This window comes from Cupressus sempervirens, chromosome 8 (genome assembly GCF_028749045.1).
Source record: "Cupressus sempervirens isolate cs-2001-9-10 chromosome 8, ASM2874904v1, whole genome shotgun sequence".
NCBI classification, from domain to species: Eukaryota; Viridiplantae; Streptophyta; class Pinopsida; order Cupressales; family Cupressaceae; genus Cupressus; species Cupressus sempervirens.
This window is the reverse complement of record NC_143125.1, coordinates 512,606,058-512,632,602: the sequence shown is the minus strand read 5'-3', so window position 1 is coordinate 512,632,602 and position 26,545 is coordinate 512,606,058. Positions and strand designations below refer to the sequence as shown.

General features: G+C 35.3%; 1 protein-coding gene across 3 annotated transcripts in view; it reads left to right on the top strand.

Moving 5' to 3' along the window:
• Window positions 1-26,545, top strand: part of LOC149543450 (transcription elongation factor SPT4 homolog 1-like) — a 160,279-nt gene that overhangs the window by 14,593 nt on the left and 119,141 nt on the right. For 2 of the 3 annotated variants that reach the window (XM_089798248.1, XM_089798249.1), the window contains exons 2-4: window positions 24,800-24,929; window positions 25,113-25,248; window positions 25,541-25,632. In XM_089798248.1, the coding sequence (XP_089654374.1) occupies window positions 25,162-25,248; window positions 25,541-25,632 (179 nt within the window). In that variant the 5' untranslated portion in view covers window positions 24,800-24,929; window positions 25,113-25,161. The remainder of the gene's footprint in view (window positions 1-24,799; window positions 24,930-25,112; window positions 25,249-25,540; window positions 25,633-26,545) is intronic. The other variant, XM_089798247.1, reaches the window with a different exon arrangement.

Below are 26,545 nucleotides of genomic sequence, written 5' to 3'. Positions count from 1 at the left end.
ATTGTTGATGAAGCAATTGCACATTGCCTTTATGCCAATGGTCTTCCTTTCAATTTAGTAAGATTGCCATATTAGAGGGAAATGGTTGCAGCCATCCTTAAAGCACCAACTGATTACATTCGCCTTGGGTATGAAAAGGTGTGTACTACTCTTTTGCAAAAAGAAAAGATTTTTATAGATAAAGCTCTTCAACCAATTAGGACATCTTGGAAAACTTCTAGCATAACAATAGTATCTGATGGATGGAAAGACACAAAAAACCGACCATTGATAAATGTGATTGCAACGCCCCCCAAAGGGGCAATGTTTTTGAGGGCTATTAATTGTGAAGGACAAGTTAAGGATTCACAATTCATTTCTAGAATTCTCATTGAGGCAATAGAGATGGTGGGTAGTGAGAATGTGGTCGAGGTGGTCACAGATAATGCCACGAATTGTAGGGGTGCAGGTGCTTTGATTGAGTCTTGATACGACCATATTTTTTGGACACCATGCACCGTACACTCTCTCAACTTGGTCATGCAACAAATTGGCACCCAAATAGATTAGGTGAAGCAAATATACCAAGAGCGGGAGAGGAGATACAAATGTTTGTGACAAACCACCACATGTCACAATCTACATTCAGATCATTGTCCAAGTTGGAGTTGTTGAAGGTAGATTTAAAATTGTAATTATTTAGTTTCATTTATTTATTTATTTTGAATAAGTTTTATATTCATGTTTAATACCAAGAAATGTTTCTTGTTTATAACTTCGTTTTATATTTGATGTCATATTGTCAACTTGCTTATAGGTAGCTGAGACTAGATTTGCATCTCATACTATTGTTCTGAAACGACTCGTCAAGGTGAAATCAGCATTGAGCCAAATGGTTATTTGTAACCAATGGGCTATATGGAAGGCTTCAAATTCAGAGAGAGCCTTGAAGGTTAGGTGTATGATCTTGGATGAGCATTGGTGGGCTCGTGTGCAATTTGTGTTGGATTTCACTGAGCCTATCTATGCTACGCTTTGCCGATACAAATGCACCTTGCTTGGGGGATGTGTACGATGGCATGGACACCATGGTAGAAAAGGTAAAGCTTTCCATACAAGCACATGAGACTAACCCCACAGAATGTGAAGCCTTGTGAAAAAGGGTGGAGGATATCATTCATCATCGTTGGGAGAGGATGATTGCCCCATTGCACCTCCTTGCATATGCCTTATCTCCAAGGTACTATAGCCAGGAAATACTTGCTATGCAGGATAGAATTGCACCATATGCGGATGAAGAAGTTGCTACTGGGTGCTACACTACATTTGCAAGACTCTTCCCAGAGGAGGAAATGCACAAAAAGGTGAGATAAGAATTTGGCTTATTTGCTTCAGGATCAAAACTTACTCCATATGCAATAAAGGACCAAGATGACATGGGAGGTATCACATGGTGGTACATGTATGGCCAACCTTTCAAGCATCTACAACCTCTTGCAATCAAGATCCTCTCACAAGTTTTCATTTATTTATTTATTTCTATCAATTGTATTCTACACTTTAGTGTTTAACATTCTCTAATTTGTTTTTAAAATTTTATGAACACTATTCAAGTTGCAAGTTCTTTTGCTGCTGAACGGAATTGGAGTACATACTCCTATATCCATTCAATGAAGCACAACCAGTTGGGCTCAAAGAAAGTTGAGAACTTGGTTTATATACATACCAACTTGCGTCTTTTGTCACGTAAGGAGGATGGATACAAGGAAGGGTCAACCAAGCTTTGGGATGTAGCCCTTGAATGTGTAGACTTGGATGCAACACTTCAGGATCTTATTGTGATGATGGATGATGATGTTGATAACATCATAGCACGTGCATCTAGCACAATTGGAACCATGCATGGTTCAAATGAATTTGCAAGTGTTGCAACAGGAGGAGATGATGAGAATGTGGATTTTTTTGAGAATCCTTATGATTCTGAATGATTGAATGTGATTTGTGAATCTTGAGTATTGACTCTTAATTGATCAACATTGAAGTTTTGAACCATGAACTATGTTTTGATTTTGTAATTCAAACTGCATTGGAATCTTGATGTTTTGATTACTATTATAATGTATTTCAATTTGATTATGATAAATTATAATGATTCAATGAATGGTTTATTTTTGTATTATTGTATATTTGATATTTCTTGAATTTCTTTTCATACATTGTCATAAATTATAGTTGACAACTTTACATAAATAAATATGTATTAATATATTATATATATATTTAAAAATAAAATAAAATATATATATATATATATACACACACTTATGTATGGACGCACCCAAACGCATCCAAAATCCCCCCAAAAAAAATCCACACATCCACGCATCAGCATCCGCACCCGCATCAGCATCAGAACTAGAATCAATAACTTAGACAATATATAATATGTATATAGGTAATTATATATTATGCCTAGAAACAATATATAAGTACGTGTGTGTATCTCTAAAAGTGTGAGTAGTAAAACATACATGCAAATAATGCATGTTTAATACATATATAAATATATAAAAACACAAACTATACATACATAAATATATTTATATATACCTATATATGTATTTATATGTGTATATATGTATGTGTGTCTGTGTATATACGTGTATACATATATACATATACATATACATACATACACAAATATATATATATATATATATATATATATATATATATATTTGAATATGAATATAATAAATTTATTTATCTTGTGTATGTGTGTGCAAGTGTTTTATTTAGCACATAATGGATATATTACTAGGTGTACGAAAAAATATATATATATATATATATACACAATCAATGAAATGTTGCCACTATGCCACATACACTTGTCTCCAGAATTCTATAGAGAAACAAATGTTTTACTTTCAACAGTAGCTACAATTGAAGAAAAGGCGGTGAAATTATTTTGTGTGCTCAATATGAATGTCACTTCTCGAGACCAGGTCGGCAGTATTTGAATCTTAGACTCAATTATTTGTTCATGGTGCTAATGGTTGAACGCAATACTAAATTACATTGCAAATTATTCTTTCCATACTGTGATGAATATATTGCAAACGACAAAGAAGAACCCTTCATCAGTGTAGTGTTCGACATCAACCAACAGAATCTCCCATTCATGTACAGAATCAATAGATGTCTCCATTTCCTAATGTACTTTCCCAAGTTGTTTAATTTATTCCTTTCACCTCTTTGAATTGGTGATGATTACGAAGTCTTATTTGACTTTTGTGATTAAGGTGTTCACGCAGTGTATTTCCCAGTACTTCAATTATAAGGCTCACGCTTGATAAAATAAGTGTTGTAGCCAGACTGGTAATATTAGTGTCAGAAGTATTTATCCTCCATGTCTGCTCATAAGATCTTCCTTCAAGCGATTAGGCTTTACAGAAGGAACTTGGCTCTGAAACCATGTTGAGTAACATGGATCGGTTCTGCAAATGTAATTACACTACCATTGTTATAGGTGTGTTCCAAATGTAGATCCCAATCTCTTATAATATAAGAGTAGGAGACATGTCTCATGAAGAGACCTATCTCTATGATTAATCATTATTAGTCAATATATATCAACAATAGAAATCAGAATAAAACATATGTATTATATATAATATATATGTATAATATATTATATATATAATATAATGTATAATATATTATATATATATATAATATAATGTATTTATAATATTATATATATATGTGGTATAATTATAATATAATTATATCATCATTGTATCTTACGATTAGTTCAATCCGTTTGTAGCTATAATCTTAACACTCCCTCTTAGTTAGGGAGGATTTATTATGGAACACATTATGCTTTCAAGCATATGGAGATATATCATCTCAATGTGATACTCTTGGAATGACATATTTAAGGATATCAATATAAATCCATTAACACACACATATATATTAACATATATTATATATGGAGTTGGCTTCAATTCACTATGAGGCTAAATTTCTCAACATGTGTAATCTCTTGGCCTTGGGAAGAAACCTAGTACTTCATGTGCTATGTTCTTTCTTCTTGCCACTGCTTTTGATTATTCGGCCTCTGCATATTATGATTTATCCATTCCAGTTCTTCCTTTCTATGGGCATCTACCTTTCTGTGGTTCAACAATTAGTCCTTTTTCCCTCAATGTGCTACTTTCTTATCCCTCTTTTTGGACAACTTTTTCTCCTGCCTTCTGAAAGTCTTCGGGTTTTCTTGGAGGCATGTTTCCACCAAAGTGTGATGTTAGCACACATTGACAATTGCAAATGGGGGGACCCCTAGTTTTTCACTTTCTAGGGTTTTCTTTAGGCGTTTTTGTTTAAATCTTGGGTCCCTTACTAGTTCAAAGTTAAAAGTTTTTGATTCTTACCAAGCTTAGGAGTGTCATTAAAAAATTAAAGGGAGAAAGGACTACATGTGTATTTTGATGCCTCAAAAGTGTTCAAAGGGACCAAGGAACGAAGATCGATTTTGATTGAGGTCAATTCTAACAACTACTTTTTAGGAGAAGTTATTTATTCTACTTTTTTGCTTTTTCAAAAGTTACATTTTTGGCACTTATAGACCAATTGGGGTTTTCTTTTTTCTTGTCTTATTTTTTTCTTTTTCAAAATTTGTATTTTGAGAAAGCCGAAGTCTATGTCTGCAATTGAGAAGAGTGAGAAATAACCCAAGTATAAAATTCTTGTTTTCAACACTGATTTCATGGAAAGTTGTGAAGATACTTGATTCCAATCCAAGAAAAATTGTGATTTTTTCTTAGAAAATCTTTGTTGCAGTATCAAATTTATTAGAAATATTAAAAAAAGTTGTGGAAAAGAACCTAATGAAAGCATGCTGAATATTGAATTTGGTCGAGTCTGTGATTTCTTAGGATCTTATAAAATCTAGAATCTCCATTATAAATCTTAGAGATCTAAAACCTCTCTCAAAAATCTTGGCAACACACACACACACTAAGTAGCTGATCCTGATCCTAGTTCCAATTTCGATTCATATTTTGGGGATTTGGCAGTCTTTTCGAGTTAGTTCCTAATTCCATGGGTACATATATAGACATTTAAAAAAAAAAATGTCTGTATGTATGTATAGATTTCATACATGTAACATGTCTATGCTTATTTATCGTTAGTTCAAAACTTGAAAGTTCAAACATATAATGATAATAATAGTAGCTCATTCTGGAGGCCATGACTCAAAAGTATATGGTAAATATCATATGTTGATATTCTGAAAACCAGTACTCAATTGTGATATCATAATGGTGAATATCATATGTTGATGTTTTGCACACCATTACCTTACTGAGTACATGGTGAATATCAAGTGTTGATATTCTGGAGACCATTACTCAAAGTATTTGGTGAATATCATATGTTGATATTTTGAAGGCCAATACTCATGATATCAAAATAGTAGAAATCTTTTGATCAAAGATTCCCTTAATGTGTCATTCGTAAAGATTGCCAGTGGCGTAATATTTGTCTTGTGTTTATCCTCCCTAGCTAAGAGGGAGTGTTGATGTTTGGTAGCTTCAGTCGGATAAACTATGGCTATATATAATTATTTATGAGATATAATTACATACGAGATATAAATTTATTTTGTGAGAAATTAATATAATAATTATTTATGTATATTTGATTACATTTGTTATTATATTAATTATCAAATTAATGAATAGACATTTCCCATGAAGAGACATGTCTCTTCTAATCCTTTTCTCATTATAAATAAGAGGTCGCTGCCATTTGGAACACACATATTACATACATGGCAATGCTTAGTACGTTTGCAGCGATTCTTAGATCCAACACAACTGTGACCTTCAAATGACTTTAGGCAACCTTTATTGGTCGAATTAGGGTTTAGATATGTCATTTAAATGTTGAGTTAATTTAGAAAAAATAAAAAAAGTTAAGGTGGGTCCCTTTTTTCTTGCCTAGAGGTTTGGATTCCGTGGGTCCTCTCAGATTCCTCTTGGAATCTGATTTCTCTATGAACACGTCACTGAGGGCTCCACAGAATTTGGATCACTTTGGAATCATAATTCAACGCTTTCCAGAGGGATCTGATATCTTAGTGTGTGTGCGCGTATATAATTTAAAGTATAAGGAAGTAAATATTATATAACTGTTGAGGATAATAGCTTCGGTCAGATATAGAATGATGATTGATTGTATGTTGCATATATATACATGTATGTGTATATATATCAGTATACTTTGTATATATTGATATATATACACACACACACATATTTAAATTGTTTATATCATTATTTATGGAAATCAATTATCATTCATATAATATCTGCATTTAGAGATAATTACTTGCACATTATTGCTATTTCATGTTTCATATAGGATCTTGATTGAGGATTATCGGTGGTCATTTTCAGATTGGATATTTATTTATTTGTGCAAAATCAAATCAGATTGAACTTAATAAGCATTTGCGTTTGTTATGTAATAAATCCCAATTAGAGATCAGGTGTCTAAATTTGATATGAAAAGGCACATTCATGAGACATGTCATGAACAAACATGTCCTTTCATAGGATGTGTCTCTTCCATGAGTACTTAATGCAGATCCAATCCACATTAGGAGACGTCAAAATCAATAAATGTTCTGACTTTTAGAGATCGAATACCGCTAGTTCAGATTGACCTGTAAATTTATATTCAGTATTTTTTCAATATTGATTTAGACTACATTAACATGGTATCAGAGCACATCTCTTGGAATAGGCAAGCCAAATGATGTTTGATTTATGCATTTCAAATTGGATCTCCTGCGAAATAAGTTAAGTTTTCATTGTGATGTATTTCGAAAGTTAGACCACATTAATATGGCTGAGCAGTCGAGTATGTTGTTTTAAGGCTAGTTGGGTGGTAGTCATCAATTCATGTGTAGAATTAGAAGTTCCACAAAGAAACACCCAGTTACGTATGCCACCGGCAAATAATCGTTTCTTAGCCTAGTTGGATGTGCAAAAGCCCCATTCGGTGGTGCTAGTATTGCTTGACAGTGAATGTATTCTCACCCCACAAGAGTTTGTTGTCTTGGCGTTGGGCTTAGAAGACTAGCACATGCAAGGAAGATGAATTTTGGTAATGCAATGGGTGCCTCAAATGCATATTTTGGTCCATTCTTTGACAAGAGCATTTTTCAACAATTGTAGTTGGATTTGTGTATTTGAAGGATTGAAGTGAAGAAATTTGAAAAAATTTAAAAAATAAAATCTACAATCACCTTATAGTTGATCAATATGCAGAGCATTGAGGAGACATACTTACATTGTCGTGGTCATAACACATGTTGATATCTCCGGGAAGCATAAGTCAAGTTGAAATAAATTCTATTCATGGTTGCCATAAATTTTGGAATTAGGTGGGAGCATTAGAATTCATTTCCAACATATTTGGAGATAGATAGACTTTGAAAGCATTCAAGCCTTCTTTCATGTTGGAGTACAAGGATTGCTGCAAGTTTAATTGCATTGTCATGTTTTTCAAATGCAGCTATCAATATTTATATGGAGAACGAGTTATGAATAAACATGTTTCTTCACGGACATATCTATGTTGACATTAAGGTCAATGTGTCTATTAGTGACTCAACACTTAGTCAGTTGGTTACATTGCTACCGAGCTTATCTTGCATCCAACAGTGTTAACCAAGTGTTTTAGTTGCTGCCAAGCTAAACAGTCATATTATAGTTCATGCCGAGCTACACAATGTTTACGGAGCAGTTGAGACAGTTTACAGTATAGCCTGAGTGTAGCAGTGTCTATCGAGCTATCTAGTAGAAGTGATGCGAATCTAGTGTTGACTGAGTCATTCAGTGTCAACCGAGTGATTCAACATCTACCGAGTTTCTCAGTGTTCATCGAGTCACACAGTGCTGATCGAGTTTGTGCTACTCGAAGTGACTAGTATGGACTGAGCTTCAACCAAGTGCTAGAGTTTGCCAAGCGTTGACAGTGTTTGCCGAGTGTCAGAACATCATTGAGTTTGTCTTCTAAACCCAAATTACAACACTTGGGCTGACTTTGTGAATTATGATAAATTTGGTATTGTAGCCGACTCCAGTGATTAGTTATTTGGATTGATATATATGTAACTCATTATATCATATCCAAGTGTGAAAATAAGAAGTGTATGAGTGCGAATTGAAGAAGGCTACAAGTAGTATAAGGGACAACAATGATTTATCTATCACATCAAGGTGATCATTGCAATTCAAGGAATCTCATTCAACAAATCAAAGTTGCAGATCAGAGATTAGCCAGTGATTCATTTTAACAGGTGTATTAGTCAAATCCTTTAACTAGGTAGACTTAACTGTCTTTTGCTAAATCTCCTAACAGAGTGCATACTTCATTGTATGTTTGTAAATCCTTTAACAAGGTGGACCTCATAGTCCTTATTGCTCCTAACAGGGCAAATCATCAGAAGTGGTCGATTGTAAGCCTTTACAGGTCAACTTTATACTGCAGTACTAAAGCTTGTGGGTATTATCCCCACCCCAATTTTACTTTCTGATTGGAAGGTTTTTGGGTCACCATATCTTGTGTCAAAGTGTTATAAATGTTTTATTGCTTTCATTCTTTCATGTATGCAATTAGATCAAAATAATTTATGAAGGATTAATTGGTGAAAGTAGTTAAAGTTTTATTGGTTCTTGACTCACCCCTCCCCTCTCAGTAACCTAGCCTACCTTATATTTCCAACAATTGGTATCAGAGCAACTGGTTCTTAAAGAAGAAGTTTAACAACTTGAGATAAGATCAAAGGCAATGGAGGTGTACATGCTAGAAAAGATGGATCTTGAATTAGCTATTGGACAACTCAAGACAACAAAGGAGCAACTCTCAATCATTGCAAAGAAGGAAAGATCTTGCAGTATAAATGGATGACACTCTCTACATTGAAGACTTATGTCTAGAAAGAAATTCAAATGAATCTGGTGCAACAATCAAACACCTACTTGAGAAGAATTCCAATCTTCAAGAAGTCAAAAGGCTGAAATGAGAGCAAGAAATCCAATAAGTCAGATTATGTGAAGTCATGGAAGAAAAAGACAAAGCCAAAGAAGTGATAGAAGAAAAGGAAAATGAAATTCAACTACTACCCCTTCAGCAAGCAAACTTTATTGATCAACTCAATGATGCAAATCAAGAGCTTATCAATAGGAGGACAGAGAATGAAAGACTGCAAAATGATCTTAGGCATTGAAAAGCAAACCAATGAGAGAATGATGAAATCTCAAGAAAGCATGAATCAGTCAACATAGACACAAAGGAAAAGCTGGATTAATATACACAAAAAAAGGTGAATCATCTGAACAAGGAGCTCCAAAGAACAAAAGACCTACTTGTAATCATAGTGGTAAGATAGATCATACATCACACAAATGTTGGAGCAATGGTAAAGCAAGTTAATGCACAAAGAAACTTAAGTTTGAAGCAAGGTTGGGTCGTAAGACCTTACCGAGCAAGGTCGGGTTGCATATCTTTTTCAGGATGTAGATGTCAAGTTGGAAGTTCCTACCGAGTCAGGAGGCCTTACCAAGTTGAAGGTGTCTTCTGAGCATTAAAGACCAAACCCAGCAGAAGACAACCTGTCATCGAGTGGATATGTGTACGAAGCATTAATGGTGATCGTAAAGATTGAAATTTGTTAAAAGGAGGAAATTGATTGTATTGTTTCACCGCTAATTTTCAGAACAAAGAGTTAAGAGCGAATTTAGAGCCTCCAAGTGATTTTAGCTATTGCTATTGAAGATTCTACTGTATTCAAAACCCTACCGAACGATGGCATCTTCAAGGAGCAAGGTTACGAAAGGTTCTAAAATGTTGGTTCGTGAAGTGGATTGCAAGGCTCCCACATTCAAATTGAGTACGGCAATTGCAGAGACACTTGACCTTGCTAGAGCACAATCTCAAATTCCACCGAAGGTACTTGTTGTCCACGACATTCGTTCTTTCTATCATTGTTCTATTTTGGAGCTTGGAACCCTAGCAATGAATGAAGCATACAACGAACTTTGTGTGGATGGCATTCTGAAACTTGAGCAAAAACATTTGGAGACAAAGGGTTTGATGCATATACTGCATATGCCAAGGGAATTTCAAGTAAAGTGGATTAGACTCATTTTGAGCTGTGTTCATCACATGCAACTATGGTTAGATCATCCTATTCTGATAACCAAGAAGATGATACACAAGATCACTGGATTGCCCATGTTAAACAAAGAAAAGACCACTAAAACCCTAGGTCGGGCAGAATTGACCAAGTGAACTCTTGCTGAGTGGGACGGAAGAGGCATGAAGCTAAGTGGTGTGACTGACATGGAATTGAAGTTTGGCATCCATGTGATAGCTCACAAAATCTACAACTCGAGCCGGTTAAACGTGTCATGCAAAGCGGTTGACTTGGCATACAAAGTGATGAAGAACAACTTATCCTTCAACCTTGCCGAGCTATTGTTGAATCGATTGAGCAAGAATATGGAGAGCATCTGAGTATCAAAGAACAATCCGTGTATGTTCAGTTCTCTCTTGACATGTTTATTTTTCTATGTTCAGAAGTTTTTCCCTTCTAAAGGAACTGCAGTATAGAAGAAAGATACCCCGATATTGTATCAAATCAATGAATTCATGGCAGAGATGGGAGAAAACTTTGATAGCATCATGGACAACTTTTTTGAAACATTTAAGGAGAAAATGTAGAGAAAATTTAAGATTCCCAGGAAACTTGTAAAAGATTACGAGCAGGACATATGTTTCATGGTTGACTATGACAAGGTTTACATTTAGGCAATCAGACCTAGTGTGGCATGGGTTAAGCCTCTGGAATATGAGGTTAACATCGATGACACCAAAGATATTGTTGAAGCTCTACTGAATGAGCCCGTGGATCCTAAAGCTACATATTTTGGCACTTATGATGAGGCTAAGGCCAGAATTGAGCTTGCAATCAAGTTACCTCAAGCAGTAAACAGAGGAAGGAATAGGATAAAGAATATAATCAAGAATTCTAAGTCATCAAGTTCTCCTGTCATTATTACCAAGGGTAAAGGAGATGATATAGAGGATGAAGATGAAGAAGATGAAGCAAAGGAAGCAAAATCTGAGGAAGAGGAGCCTCCCAAGAAGAAAGGAAAGGTTATTATAACCAAACCAACCAAGTCTTCCCCTACTGTGTTTACAAGAAGATCTGCCAAGTCCAAGAAGAAACTAAAGTTGGGTGAAGATGATGTTGAGGTTTGCACTACCCTTCATGAAAGATTAAAGAAGATGGAACAAGGAACAAGGAACAGGTATGGCATGTTTTAAGTCTCTTAAATATGAGACTAGGAGCGAAGAAGAGAAAAACCAGATTGAGGATACCCTTTTGACAAAATTGGGTAAGTGGAAATATTCACCTGATGAGCTTTTACAACAAGTTCCTGATATGCTTTTGAAAGTAGTTAAACCTCGATGGAATAATGCAATGAAAACTACGAAAGAAATCATTGAACAAACCTTGAGACAACTTATGCAGAGAAAGAGGCGAAGGAATTTTTAAAGACTAATGAGAAGAGGTGAAGGAATTTTTAAAGATTAATGAGAAGAAGTGCACACCCAAATTCAATACATGTCTGATACTGCTTAAGGACATTGAATCTGTGGGGAAGTCTACTACTACCACATGGAAGAATATCTATGGGCTGCACAAGCCTAGTGACTTTTTTGTTCAAATTGATGATAAAGATTGAGAAGAAGATGATGCTGAAGAAGTGGAAATCAAAGATGATGAGATAGATGATGTCAATCTTGATGATGAGGAGGAAGAGCAAGAAGCCACTTGAGGAAGTCTTCTAGAAATACAGAGTATTGAAGAATTTGATTCAAAAAATATTGCAACACAGGTTATGACTTCCTTGCCTCACTTTCTGAGCAAAGCCTTAGTGCAAAGCCTTAGTGCAATCAGGCTCAGAGAAAGCTTTTACCGAGTTGATTGAGGACAAATCTGCAAGACCACACACACAACCAATCTTTAGAATTGTTCTACTGAGTATTTCAATAACTAAAGTGCCTAGCACTTCATTTGTTGAGCAACAAGTTTTTCCAGCATCAAGCTTGACTGAGCAACAACAGGGTATTTCTGTTGTTAGTGCTATTTCTAGTGTTAGTACATTTGGTGCTATTCCTACTTTTTCCACTATTGTTTCCACCATGGCTGGTGCAATGACTGTTGAGAATAAATCTCAACCGAGCACTGAAGTTGTAGATAAAGGTAAAGAAATTGCTTCTACCTTCCCAAAGGTTAAGGGTAAAGAAGAGGAAGAAATTGATCTGGATGAGGACATTGTTATTCCAAATTGGGATACCTCTAACCTCACTCTTGATCAAATGGATACCCTGGGTGAACTTTGGAACAAGAAGGCTAAGCAACAAAAGCTTAGAGAAGAGAAGAAAAAGAAAAATCAAGTCCTTGAGGGTATAAATAGCATATTTATTGATGCTCTGAGTATTGATATTGATGAGAAACAACCCATTCTGGATCAGTTAGTTGAAATTGCCCACAAGTACAATGAAGAATTGAATGGACAAGTAAAACTGATGCAAAGAGTAGAGAGAAAATTTGAGATTGAAGTGTTTGAGCAAGTAGCATAGAAGAATGCTTTTGATCAAGCAGAGCTGTTTACTATTCTTGCTTCACTGGAAACATCTCTTAGTAATGTTGTTTCATTATTTGTCAATTTGAGTGACACATCTATTTTCACAAAGGAGATCAAAGAAAAATTAGCCAAGATAAATGAGGATATGAAGGCAAGTGCACACCAACTGTCATTTGATCCGATCCAAGTTTTAGTTCTGCACACTTCACAAAGATCAGATATTTGACAAATCTTTAGGCAGAATTTTTGAGGGAAGAAGCCAGAATTAGGGCCACACATAAATTAAGGGCATGATTATTCCAAACATAGATGTACTGCAAAAGCACATTGAACATGCAAGGACTCTCATCCATGATAATAACTTCTCCATAGTTGACCACGTAATGGAATTGTTAGCAAAGGTATAGATAGCCTTGCATGCAAGTAAGGTATTGCAAGAAAATTGGGACAATACTATGGTACTAATCTTGCAAGTACCTTATGATTTATTGTCACATTTTGGTATTAACTTGTAGATATTATACACCTTTGGCATTTATGTCAAAAAGGGGTAGAAGAAGATTATTTGTATAGAGTATGGGAGAAGAAGATTATCTATATAGAATATTATTGATAAAGGGGGAGAAGAATATTATACTGTAGATATATGTATATAGGAAAGATAAGAGAGATATATGTATGGGGCAGTAGTAATATGTATAGATAAGTAGTAAATATGTTTACAAAAGCAATTTTGAAAAATTAGAAAAACAGAGTGTTTTATTGAGGTATAGCAGTAGGAAGTCAAAACCTAGTTGACACAAAATGTTGATAAAGGAAGTTTTTGACTTATTCAGATTTTTGGTTTGATAAGTGTTTTTGTCACTAATGCCAAAGGGGAAGATTGTTGACATTAAGGTCAATTTGTCTATTAGTGACTCAACGCTTAGTTGGTTACATTGCTACCGAGGAGCTCTACAGTTGCTACCAAGCTTATTTTACATTCAGTAGTGTTAACCAAGTGTTCTAGTTGCTACTGAGCTAAACAGTCAGATTACAGTTTATGCCGAGCTACACAGTGTTTATTGAGCAGTTGAGACAGTTTATAGTATAGCCCGAGCGTAGTAGTGTCTACCGAGCTATCCAGTAGAAGTGATGTGAATCTAGTGGTGACCTAGTCATGCAGTGTCAACCGAGTGATTCAACATCTACTGAGTTTCTTAGTGTTCATCAAGTCACATAGTGCTGACTGAGTTTGTGATAATCGAAGTGATCAGTGTGGATCGAGCTTCAACTTCAACTGAGTGCCAGAGTTTGTCGAGCATTGACAGTGCTTGCCGAGTGTCATAACATCACCAAGTTTGTCTTCTGAACTCGAGTTACAACAGTTGGGCCGACTTTGTGAATTATGATGAATTTGGTATTGTAGTCGACTCCTGTGATTAGTTATTTGGATTGATATATATGTAACTCATTATATCATATCCAAGTGTGAAAATGAGAAGTGTATGAGTACGAATTGAAGAAGGCTACAAGCAGTATAAGGGACAACAATGATTTATCTATCACAGCAAAGTGATCATTGCAATTCAAGGAATCTCATTCAACAAATCAAAGTTGTAGATCATAGATCAGCCACTGATTCATTCTAACAAGTTTATTAGTTAAATTTTTTAACCATGTAGACTTAACAGTCTTTTGCTAAATCTGCTAATAGAGTACATTCTTAATTGTATGTTTGTAAATCCTTTAACAAGGTTGACCTCATTGTTCTTATTGCCCCTAATAGGGCAGATGATCAAAAGTGGTCAATTGTAAGCCTTAACAGGTTAACTTCATACTGCAGTACTAAAGTTTGTGGGTGTCATCCCCACCCTGATTTTACCGTCTAATTGGAAGGTTTCTAGGTCACCATATCTTTTGTCAAAGCGTTATGAATGTTTTATTGCTTTCATTCTTTCATGCATGCGATTAGATCAAAATAATTTATGAAGGATTAATTGGTGAAGTGAATTAAAGTTTTATTGGTTCCTGATTCACCCCTCCCCTCTCAGTAACCTAGCCTATCGTATATTTCCAACAGTCTATTCATAATATTAATCATTGTAATTATATATATGCAAATTATATATTATCTCTTTCTCTAATATATAAATAATAATAAAATATATATGTATATATATATTTATGTACATCTCATACACACACACACACACACACACACACACACATCTTCACTAGAGTTTATCGGACCGAAGCTACAAAACATTAACATTTCATAATGCATTCTGATATTGCTATCAAGATTTAATTGTGTGATTTTGAGTCAAACTCATTGACCCATGTTTCATGAGTAGTGATTCAACATGAATCGATCTCTCATGAGAATAAATGGAATACTTAGCACTCATTGGATCTAGGTGATGCTCACAGGGGTGAATCCAATGAGTGCTAGGTTATCTTCACCCCTGTGAGCATCACCTAGATCCAATGAGTGCTAAGTATTCCATTTATTGTCATGAGAGATGGATTCATGTTGAATCACTACTCATGAAACATGGGTCAACGAGTTTGACTCAAAATCACACAGTTAAATCCTAATAGCAATATCACAATTTGACTTGCTGTGGAAATTATCTCCTACTTATCAATTTCATAATACAGTTTAGTCTTTCACAGTGTGTGTGTACACACACACACACACACACACACACACATATATACACACTAACGAGATATTATATTGGGTTGTTTGAAGCATATACAATAGGGCCAAATCATTATTGAAGATCGAAAACAAATCAACTCTCATATTTGAAACTTTCATAAATACATTCTTAGAAAATATTATATTCATCTCATGAATATATTAATCATTTCTCTAATAGATATTTATAGATACACAATGTTGTATACGAATGTATAATATTAAACAAAGAAATGAATATTCATGAAACAAACATTACCTATAATACCTATATTTATGCTTGTGTGGGTGGGCTCTCAAAACCTTGTTTGGTTGTCCCTCCGATCTCTCTTTCTTTGACGCTTTTTACTTATTCATCCCCTGACTCACTTATTTCCTAATTTGCTTATTATCATTCACAAAGAACTCTTCTTAATGTTGGGCGCTTCTTTCTTTATCATATTTCTCTACACAAATTCCATTTTTGTTCGCCCCTAACTTTAAGATTTGCATGTGTCTAGTGTACTGGTCTGTCATCACCAATCTGATCTTGTCCATTGTGAATATATTTATGACAGTAATATTATATGCTCTACGATATTGTATGTAGACGATAATGGATCATTTCTGTAAATTATTCCTGATTCAATAATCCTTAGAAAGACCATATGAAGAATCAAGGACCAATATGGAGTGTGTGAAATCATTAATATCAGCGTGTGAATTTATTTGACAAGACTCCACAACCGTTTATCGTTAATTATCTCTGTCACATCAGCATACGATCTCACTTTAATGATGCCAGACGATCATTACTTTTATTTTCCCGGAAATAATTGGTAATTTGACACATGCCACTTAGCTGTCACATTTATTGCCTTTTATATCTTCGACACATGGCAAGAAAGTGGGGCCTCCTTTTAGTAAAACGTGCATGGTTTACTTAACCAAATCCTTGCGAGAAGAAAATAAGAGAAAACATTAAAAAAAAAGAAACGAAGTTGAAGTTGTACTTTCTTGCTTCAACTTCAACTTCCTTGCATAGGACATGTTGGAATGACGGGTAAATGTAAGGAAGGATTCTACGTTTTCGCGAATGATACCAGCTTGAACTGGAAGTTGAAGTAAAAGGGAACTAGGTTCAAGTTCAACTTTGATTTGGTAAAACTGTGGGTATCAGCATCAATAATTGGCAAGACAAACATGAGGCTAACACAAGGCATCCAAGTTTAATGAACTTGACCTTTTCTACCATCAGGATAAGGTTCATGTGACACGTGTTCTTTTTTCATTGGTTTGTTTTGGATAATCATTATAAAGCCTAATTAGGTTATAGTTGGTTAATTTTTTGTGCCAATCTTACATTGATCTAGTCCTTTCTTTTGTTTTTAAAATCCTATATAAGACTCTCCTCTCTCTTGCGCAAAGGGAGATTCAAAGATTTTATTGCATAAACACTTTAGCAAATTCATTGTTAAATTATTAGTATAGTTACGTGACTCTACGAGTCCAAGCCAGAGTCCACATTTCTGAAGCAAATGGATTTTTACTTGGACTTGACAGAGTCGACGTGGACTCGCCGAGTCCAGAGACTCAACAGATTCGCTGAGTCCTAAGCTCGGGAGACGCGTTGGTGGTTGAAGCCATAAAGAGAAAAAATAAATTAAAATAAAAGGTTAAATTTTTTTGTTTTGTTTTGTATAACATCCATTTGACCTAAAAAGGTCATTCGACCCTTTGCTAATGCTTGTGATAGAGAGGAAAGAGTTAGAGAAGAGTATTGGGGTTTTGAGAGAGAAATTAGCAAACGGGATGGTTCTCCCATATTGATTGCTGATGGTTTGTGCAACTGTGTAGCTTGCACTTAAGCATTGAGAGGAGCTTAAGGAAGCATTTGGAGGAACGTAATTGGAGTCTATTCGAGCATATACACTCGAAGAAGCATAATTGGTTGGCAGTGCAAAAATTGAATGATCTTGTCTTTGTTCACTACAACCTTCACCTTCGCCATAGATAGATCCAGGGCACCAATACATCATTGATTGTATTAGAGGCTGTTGATCCACATGTAGAGTGAAAGACAGAGATTGCTGATCCTATCTTGAGTGATGAAGATGTGGAGTGGGTTGATCAGGTGGATTAGGAGGCTAAGGCAGTAGTGATGGTAGTCGAGGAGGCTAGAGCGCGAGAAGACAGAGTGCAAGACCTTGAGGCTAGGAGTGATGGATCCTAGTCTGATGATGAGGATTATGTGGGTGAGGGTGAGGGTGAGGGTGAGGATGAGGATGAGGATGCCCTTGAGGTTCAGCCTCAGACAAAGGGAGAGAGTATGGCTCTATAGTCTTCTATGACTTATCTTAGGCATACTTGTAGGAGGACATAGGCTACTATGAGCCTTAGTCTTCTACACTCTAGATGTTATTTTGATGTATGTTTTGAACTTTTGATACCATGGATTTCGTAATCCATGAATATTGTAGACATTTGACATTGCAGTGACATTTGACATTGCAGTGACACTATGTTTATTACTTTATGTTGTGTTATTAAGTTTTTTGCTTTAGAAATTTGCTTTTATACTTAGGTGATCTATGCAAATTTGTGTTTGTATTAATTAGCTTCTATTTATCTCAATTATTGTGTATTTCATGTTAATTGACTAAATTTTTTTTCGAGTCCTTGCTGAGTTCGGTTGCCGAGTTCGAGTCCGAGCCCAATTTTGACTTTCCGAGCCAGAGGTGAGTCAAAGTCCCGTAACACTGGTTATTAGTGAATTTAATATCTTTTGCAAGTGGTAGGGTTTCTTGTCTCTCACTTAGAGTAGCGTATATTTTCAAGTTGTTAAATCGAATGAAGGGTTTGATGAGAATGTTCATGGTGGAATCAATATGTTCATACTTTTGATGGTTGGATGATATTAACTATTGTGGAAAGTTAGTTTGAACTTGTGGTAGAAAATCTTAACTTCCATTACTATATTCATTTTTTGAATGTTGTGAATATCTATGATGTGAAAAATCTCAGAATTTTTTAGAAGATTGTATCGTTCTTGTGGAGTTGTTGAATGTGGCAAAGCCAAGACATGTTATAGATTTTGATTGATTTGCAGTCTGTCTCCAGAGTCAATAGAACTAATTTGGAGTTAGAATCATATTATCAAACCCTCCTCATTTGCACTTTGTTTTAGAAATCTTCAGAAGTGTAAAACCCAAAAAATTCAAAAGGAATAGAAAAAAGAAAAAGAAAATGATAAAATTTTGAGTATCTATGTAAGTCCCTTCGGAGTTTTTTGAGCAAATCATACTATCGTGAGAGTCTATTGGTATCCTGAACAACAAAAACCACATGCATTTGGAACCTTGGAATTGTCTTTGTGATCACCTAGTTTTTTTGTTTAGCACATTGAAGATTTTGATTAAGAGATGATGGATTACCTTTTGTATTCTATTATGTGTTGTTTGTGTCATAAAACACACACCAGCACCACACAACCATCCATAACATTGCAATTCTTATCCATATGCCCTTTCTTTTGGCAAAAGAAACACTTAAAGAAATATTTGATCTTCATATGCCTTGTTTTCCTTCTTTGACTCCTTGAGTAACTTGTTATATCATGCCCTTGGGCTTAGTTGTGGCAAATGTTGTGGGTCCCCTTTCATGCATTCCTCTCCAGTCCCTACAATGGTTGGTTGTTGAAAGTGAAACTAAAGAATAGAAGCCATCATGTATGGCTTAGTAAGGAGAAATGATTGAGAGGCTGATTCCCCATCTAGTTAGCCCATCCCATGTTAGATGGATGAGCATTCTTGCCACTTGTGGGCCAAGGGGTGTTATATCACGTCCTTGGGCTTAGTGTTGGCGAATGTTCCGGTCATCCTATTGTGCTCTCCTCTCTAATCCCTAATATGGTTGATTAGTTGAAATGAAGCTTCAAATTAAAGTATGTGATGCTATTTAACTCAATTGCTGAGTTACCTTAAAAAGGTTCAATAGCTATTATATGATTTAATTATAGAATACTTTTGCAAGCAATTTTTGTTGTGGAATCTTTACTTTGGGCAAAAAAATCAGGTACACCCCATTTGTAGTCTTCCTTTTTTTGGATTCTTGGCATTTCTAGGAGATGATTCACTCATCGGAATGCCCTTTTTGATATTAATTGTTTGTTCACTCCTTTGTACCACCTTGCATTTTCTTGTATGGTGACAGAGCTTCCCACATTGTTCTTTGACTTGGAGCTGTTGTTCCACCTTTTTTTACCCACATACTCTTTTGGACAAGGAAATCTTTCTTGTGGATTGTTCTTGATGCACATCTTAGTTTTCTTTTGATGCATTGACTAGAGGACTTTATCTTCCTCTTCACCCCTTTTATTGTCTCATTCCAACATTTCTATTAACTCTTTTTGTTACAATTCGTGCTGGGACATTTCTAATGCTCCTATGAGTAGATTCCCTTGGCTTTCTAACCTGGGCTGCAACTTTGCATTTTCTCCTTTTGAGGGTTTTAATAGTTTAGTTAAACCTTGATTCTCCATTTGAATCAGCCAGACATCTTAGATTTCTTGAATTCTTGGCTTGTTTGTCTTTCACATGCCATTTTATTGCAAGCACAAAACTAAAGAGTGGTGATATGATTATTAAGATAATATCTTTAATATCTTTATTAAGATATTCTCTCCTTAGTTAAATACTTTCTATAATGGTCAACTACTTGTTTGTAGTCTGTCTTTCAGTCTAGATAGGAATGCTTCCTATCCTGTCTCTTTTGTTTTTAGTCCAGATAGGAATGTTTCCTATCCTGTCTTTAGTTTTGTTTCTAATTTTGTCTTTAGTCTACGCTATTTCTAAAAAGAAACAATGTCCTTGTAATTCTTTATAAGGAACACATTTGTTCCTCTGTTAATTAATCAATCATCTGGAAATTTGTTAATCTGCCAATTCTTGATTCTTGTAACATGGTATCAGAGCAATTACTTCAAATTTTTTCAAAAAAATAATAATTTCTATTGAATTATTTGTTAAGATTTTTCGAAATTATTTCTAATCTTTCACAAACAACCCGGCTAGGGTTTCTGTTCGGAGAATCACAACTCGTTTTCTACAAATCGTGGTTGAATGCTCTTTGAAAAATGCGGGTTTATTGTGGCGTCTGGTTTTTTCTTTGAAAAACTCGGCTTTTTATTTGACAAATCCTGACAACCCATGGCGTTTTTTTAGTATCTGGCATCCATTTATACCTTTACTCGGTTAAAGACGACTGCCTTTTTTTCCAGCTTTTCAATTTCGGCCGTTGGATTTGTGCCTGGTCTCAGCTTGCATTTTTTACCCACATTTTGGTGCTGTTTGCTGCCTAAAACGAGTTTGGTTTACCACATATCCTCATTCTCTCTACTGTCAAAGCCCTAATGCCTATATTTTGATCAAAATCGGCCATTTTTTTTGGATTGAAAACACCATTTCTTGCCATTTTGACCTCCACGGCCGCTGAATGGATTTTTTGCCGAAACCCTAATTTTTGGGGTCCGATTTTTTTTTTGATTTCAGATTCTTGGTGGGTTTTTTGAGAGCTCAACTAGGTTGTCCATTTTTTTTGGGTGCCTCGTTTTTCAAGCCAGCGGATCCAAAGATTGATAGCAGAGTCCTTTTGGGTTCTTCGAGCTGTCTTTTGAGTCACTCTCTAATTCTTCTGGGTCTTCTTGAATTTGCCTTGAAATTCCTGCCTGTTGAATTTCATTCTTGAAGTTTGTACCTGAATTCTTCGAAATGGCATCTTTGACTAATTTGATGTTGGAGGGCAGTCTACGATTCAATGGCCACAATTATAACCATTGGAAGTAGCACATGTTAACCATCTTCGAGTATCGTCGTTTGGATGAGCTTGTTCTAGGCACAAAGACTCGTTCGACCTCCAACCACGCCAACAACACAAGTTGTCGAGCTTCTTGACCAAGGCGAAACTGCATTTTTTGCCTTCTGAATCTGTTTCTATTTTTTTTGGGTTTGTTGATTTTCTCCTTAAAAATCATTTCATGTTGTCTGTAATATGCAAGGTTGCATGAGATTCTGGGTTTTACTGTTTTTTTTCCACAAAAACGAAGTTTTGTAATTGCAATCCGTTTTGAGTCATAGCATTCTTCTGGCAAAGCTTTTTGGTTTCAGCATTCTGTAGATCCAGGGAGGGTCTTAGTAATCATAGAATGTTCCGACATCCTTACGTTGACCATTAAGGGAGGGTATTAAGATAATATCTTTAATATCTTTATTAAGATATTATCTTCTTAGTTAAATACTTTCTGTAATGGTCAACTACTTGTTTGTAGTCCGTCTTTCAGTCTAGATGGGAATGTTTCCTATCTTGTCTCTTTTGTCTTCAGTCCAGATAGGAATGTTTCCTATCCTGTATTCAGTTTTGTTTCTAATTTTGTCTTCAGTCTACGTTGCTTCCTTGTAATTCTTTATAAGGAACACATTTGTTCCTCTGTTAATTAATTAATCATCTAGAAATCCATTAATCTGCCAATTCTTGAATCTTGTAACAATGATGGCTCCCCCATATAAACAAATCGCTATCATAGGACTTGATTCATAAAACATAAAAATCTAGTATGCAGCCTATTGTAATTAGGATGGATATTTCATCCTATAGTTCACCATCATTATGGCTAAAGAGTTGCCATGTCAACCTAAATGGAACACTGACACTAATAAAAGGATGGAAATACTAAACCCTTTAATCCCTTTAATGAGTACCATCTTCTAATGTACTTGAGTCTTGCATTGGTTTATAACTGTCTACATGTCTCTCAGTGTGGTTCATCCAGTACAATTTCATGCAGTAATAATGAAGTGCTAACAGTGAACTGCAAAATAAACATGTAGTTAGACAATATAAGAAAGAACAGATGTACTCAAGAAGTGAAATATGACATAGTTGCCCACCATGGAGAAATCCTTCTTGGGAAGAAAACTCCAGCTCAAAGCATCCACTACAGAATTTAATAGCAAAGCCTACCTAACTAAGAATGATGCTCAGACAAGACAGCATAAAGATTAAAATAGTATTTTCAACCTACAACATACAGCACAACCAGTTGGAAAATGAAAGCGCAAAGCAAGAAGCAAAACGTGAATTACTGAGTAGCAATATCATATCCACACTGGTCAACACAAACTTACAGCCATTCAGAATGGGGTAGGGAAAATTTTTCTTAAGAAACTCTATTTACTGTGTAGGGTAAAAGGATACTTATTGCATGTAGTACAGTTTGATATAACACAGAACAAATAGTTTATTCATATACGCAATATGCACTCCAATGCTTACAATATGATTATTATCATCCTCCAATAGTCCCTTCGGACAATGTACATATACTTTCTTGAAGGGGTGACTCAACTGTCACGCGCCCTTTTGGATACAATTCTACCCATCGGCTACAATATAGATTTTACTAACAACAAACTCCAACCAGCACACACTAGTTGAAGTAACACTCCAAATCCTAGCAAATGGCTTTGTGAATATTATAAGAGTGTTAATTGCATTAATCTTACTAGTTTAAAATGCAACCCAAAACAAATAACCAAAGGTCTTCATATGCTTATAATTTCCAAACAAGATAGATAGTTTCTTTCGAAACACTCTGCATGAGCCCATTAGCTCCCCTTTGATGTCTTTGAAAGCTTCAAACAAACAATGGAAAGAATTTTGGGCACAACTGGAAGCAATGAAATTACAATTGAAAGGCTACAGTTGCAATGAGATTACTGCAATTGATGATGAAAATGCCACTAGTGGCAATTGGCAATTTCAAATACAAAACCTGCTTTTGTTTGTTGCCTGCATGCTGTTTCGCTGTCAACCATAAGAAATTTCAAATCCCAAGGTCTTCTTCAACTTTTGCACCATCATTCTAACTATGATAGAAGCCAATCTGCTTATGAAGGCAGACCATGAATTATCTCTCAAATAGATTTTAGATGTAACCTTGACCCTACTGTTCCAGTGCCGGGATCTGAATTATGGAACATTAGGTGCTACCTTTCACATCCCTCACCACAATTTGGAATTCCTGAATTTGTTGACAAATTAATCTCCTTATTGTTACTCAAGATTCCAAGAACAAAGTAAAAATATTTGATTAACCTATTGCAGCTAAATATAAAAAACAATCATTAGTGGAACAGACACAAGGATATTTTTGTGTTTTTCTTATTTATGGTTGTAAAGAGCTGGAGAAGTGAAGGATAAATCATTTTTTTGAGCGAATTAAGACTTAAATACAGTATTCGATTCGTCAAATGCATCTAAAATTTCAATAATCACTAGTAGTAGAAATGCAAGGATTTTTCTTTTTCTTTTTTAACTTTAGGTTGCGTATTTATGTAAGACTCTTGAGATTTGATTAGCTCATTGGAACAAAACATTGAAAATGATCACTAGTTGTACAAGGCAAGGAGTTTTAATAAGCTCATCACAACAAGTATTAGAAAAATTAGTAGTTGTACAAACACATGGACATTTTTTGTTTTTCTTACTCATGGTTGCATGTGATACAGAAGTAGAGGATACACAAAAAGTTCCAATTCTTTTTTGAGCGATCGTAGTTTCTGAATACATTGTTCGATTAGCCCAATTCGTCCAAATTACTAGTAAAAATTTAATGATATTTTACATTTTTCTTACTCTAGCAAGGCAAATATTACCTTACATTTTTCTTATTTTAGATTGCATAAGGACATGAGTAGATGATACACTTTTTCTCTCTCCGCTTCTCTTTTCCTCTTGTCTATTCCATCTCTTTTATTTTGGTTATTGCAAAAAATCACTAGATTGAATTTGTTTAGTTTTTCAGGTTGGGCCTTGCCCCCTCTATTCTTTTAGGTTTAGGGATAGGGTCTTGGCTCTTCTTTTTCATTATTTTAAAATGTTGAAGTGACTTTTTCAACAGTTGTAGGGATGTTCTGCAGTGCCATGGATGGTCAAGGGATGTCTGATGTTCCTCTAGTAATCCTGGGCATGGCAAGATGTCCTGCAAAATGGGGGCATCTCCATTTTATAGGGTGTCCTGTGGACAATCCTTAGTGTACTGGACACTGGGGATGGGGGTTGTTTTGTTCCTTAATTTGCATCTGGAACCTCCATTCAGAGGATTTCCCCAAAAATCTTGGTGACATCCCCAGGATATGGTACACCCACACAAGCCACCTGGGATGAAGCTTCAAACTTTTGATCCACTAATCATTGCATTACACGTAAATCCAAAAAATATTAAGAAAATAGGATTTGATTAGAGTTTCAATGGTTTTGTAACTTAGTTTTAGTGATACCACTGGTCGGAAATGGAGGCAATTGCAGCTCTGTAAATGATAGCATTAAGTAGAACTGATTTTTGCCACATCAATAGGAAATAAACGAGGAGTTCAGGACGCTGTAATATCAACATTTAAGCAGCCGCAACGGAGCAAATAAAGTCAAAGGATATAAGCCAATCCAGTGTGTTGTAATATCATCCTGTTTGGTGCCACAAAAAATTGGTAAAGAAATCTATCTGATAGAACAGAAGGTCATAGTTTTTGTGGGTCTTCAATTGTTACACAAACAGGATGGTGCCTATGATGGCTACGATAGCAGCATTTCTTCGTTGTTTATCTTGTTTATTGATTTCTGTGATTATATTCCTTTATTGCTCATTTACACTTCCGTAAAATCTACTGCAGGGGTACCCGGCATTGCAACTTGTGTAAATCTTCACTCCACTGTCTATCAATGGGGACTGCTGCACAAGTTCCAACAAGTTTTGGCCGTGAGCTCAGGGCTTGCCTTCGTTGTCGTTTGATCAAGACCTATGATCAGGTGTTACAACATTGTGCTGTTTCTTCTCTTTTTTTCTGCAAAGAAAGAACTTAGAAGGTAGTTTGTGCCACACGTTATTCGTCAGCATTATTTTGGTGGATTGCTGTTGTCAATGTGAAAAATAACTTTGTGGGAGTTTTTAATCCTTTGATCAATTCTTTGACTTTTATGTGATTGGTTAATCTTATTAAGAGAACAAGCATGAAATTCATGAGCTTTTAATTGGACTAAGTTCAGTGTTTGATGTACAACCCATCAGTTCTAAATCTTTTATTTTTAACTGATTGAATAGTTCAGGGAAACTGGTTGTGAAAATTGTCCTTTCTTCCATATGGACCAAGATCATGATCGAGTAGTAGACTGCACCACATCAAATTTCTCAGGGTAAGGTTATTGTATGGTTTATGAGTTTGCATCACCATGTGACTAGACAATGGAAACACTGTCTTTATGCTGAGTTTACAGTAATTGCCATTTCATAGTTAAGTGTAAGGCCTGTTCATGTCATGGTGTGCATCCTTTCATATTTTCTGTGGAAGAAGGCATTTTGAAATTGATTTCCTGTATTTACTTGTTGATATTATTGGTTGGCTTTCAAGCTTTGTATGTTTTTTCATATAGTGATAAGAAGAATAAGGCATCTTATAACGTTGATACTTTTTATTTCATTTGGAATGTAGAATGTGTTTTTCATTACAATTTAAATGATTGTTACACCAAGCAAATGCTTGGTACAATGCATGATTCATTTGAACTTCACTTTCATCTGGTATTTTCCCATCAATCATTCAGATGTTTTGTGCTTGTCTTGTAAATTCTAATATAGGTTATTATGTGGAGGTTTCAATTAATTCTGGTAGCTTGTGCTTATAAAGATCAGTTATGAAACACTTGTTTTTGTGAATGGAAGCACCAGAACAACATAGGGGCTTGAAATGATTTTGCAGAACTTCTAGAGCAATTGATCTATATTATCATAAGCATGATCAAGTGTATCCTAAAGAGGTGATCTTAGAAACATGTAGGGCCTGTTTGGCAGCGGGAATATGAGTGGAATAGGCATGCTGAATTCTCTGTTTGGGTGCACCAAATTGGAATTGTGAGTAGGAATATAATAGGAAAACGTATTCCAATTTTGGCCCAAAAATGAGCATTTGCAATTCCACCTAAATAGGTGGACTTGGAATACGTATTCCTATTCCAGTTTTATTAATATTAGAAAACATAAATTTTTGGCTCCGTGAATTCCCCAGAGAATAGGAATATGTATCCCTATTTTCTATTCCAGCATAACTAT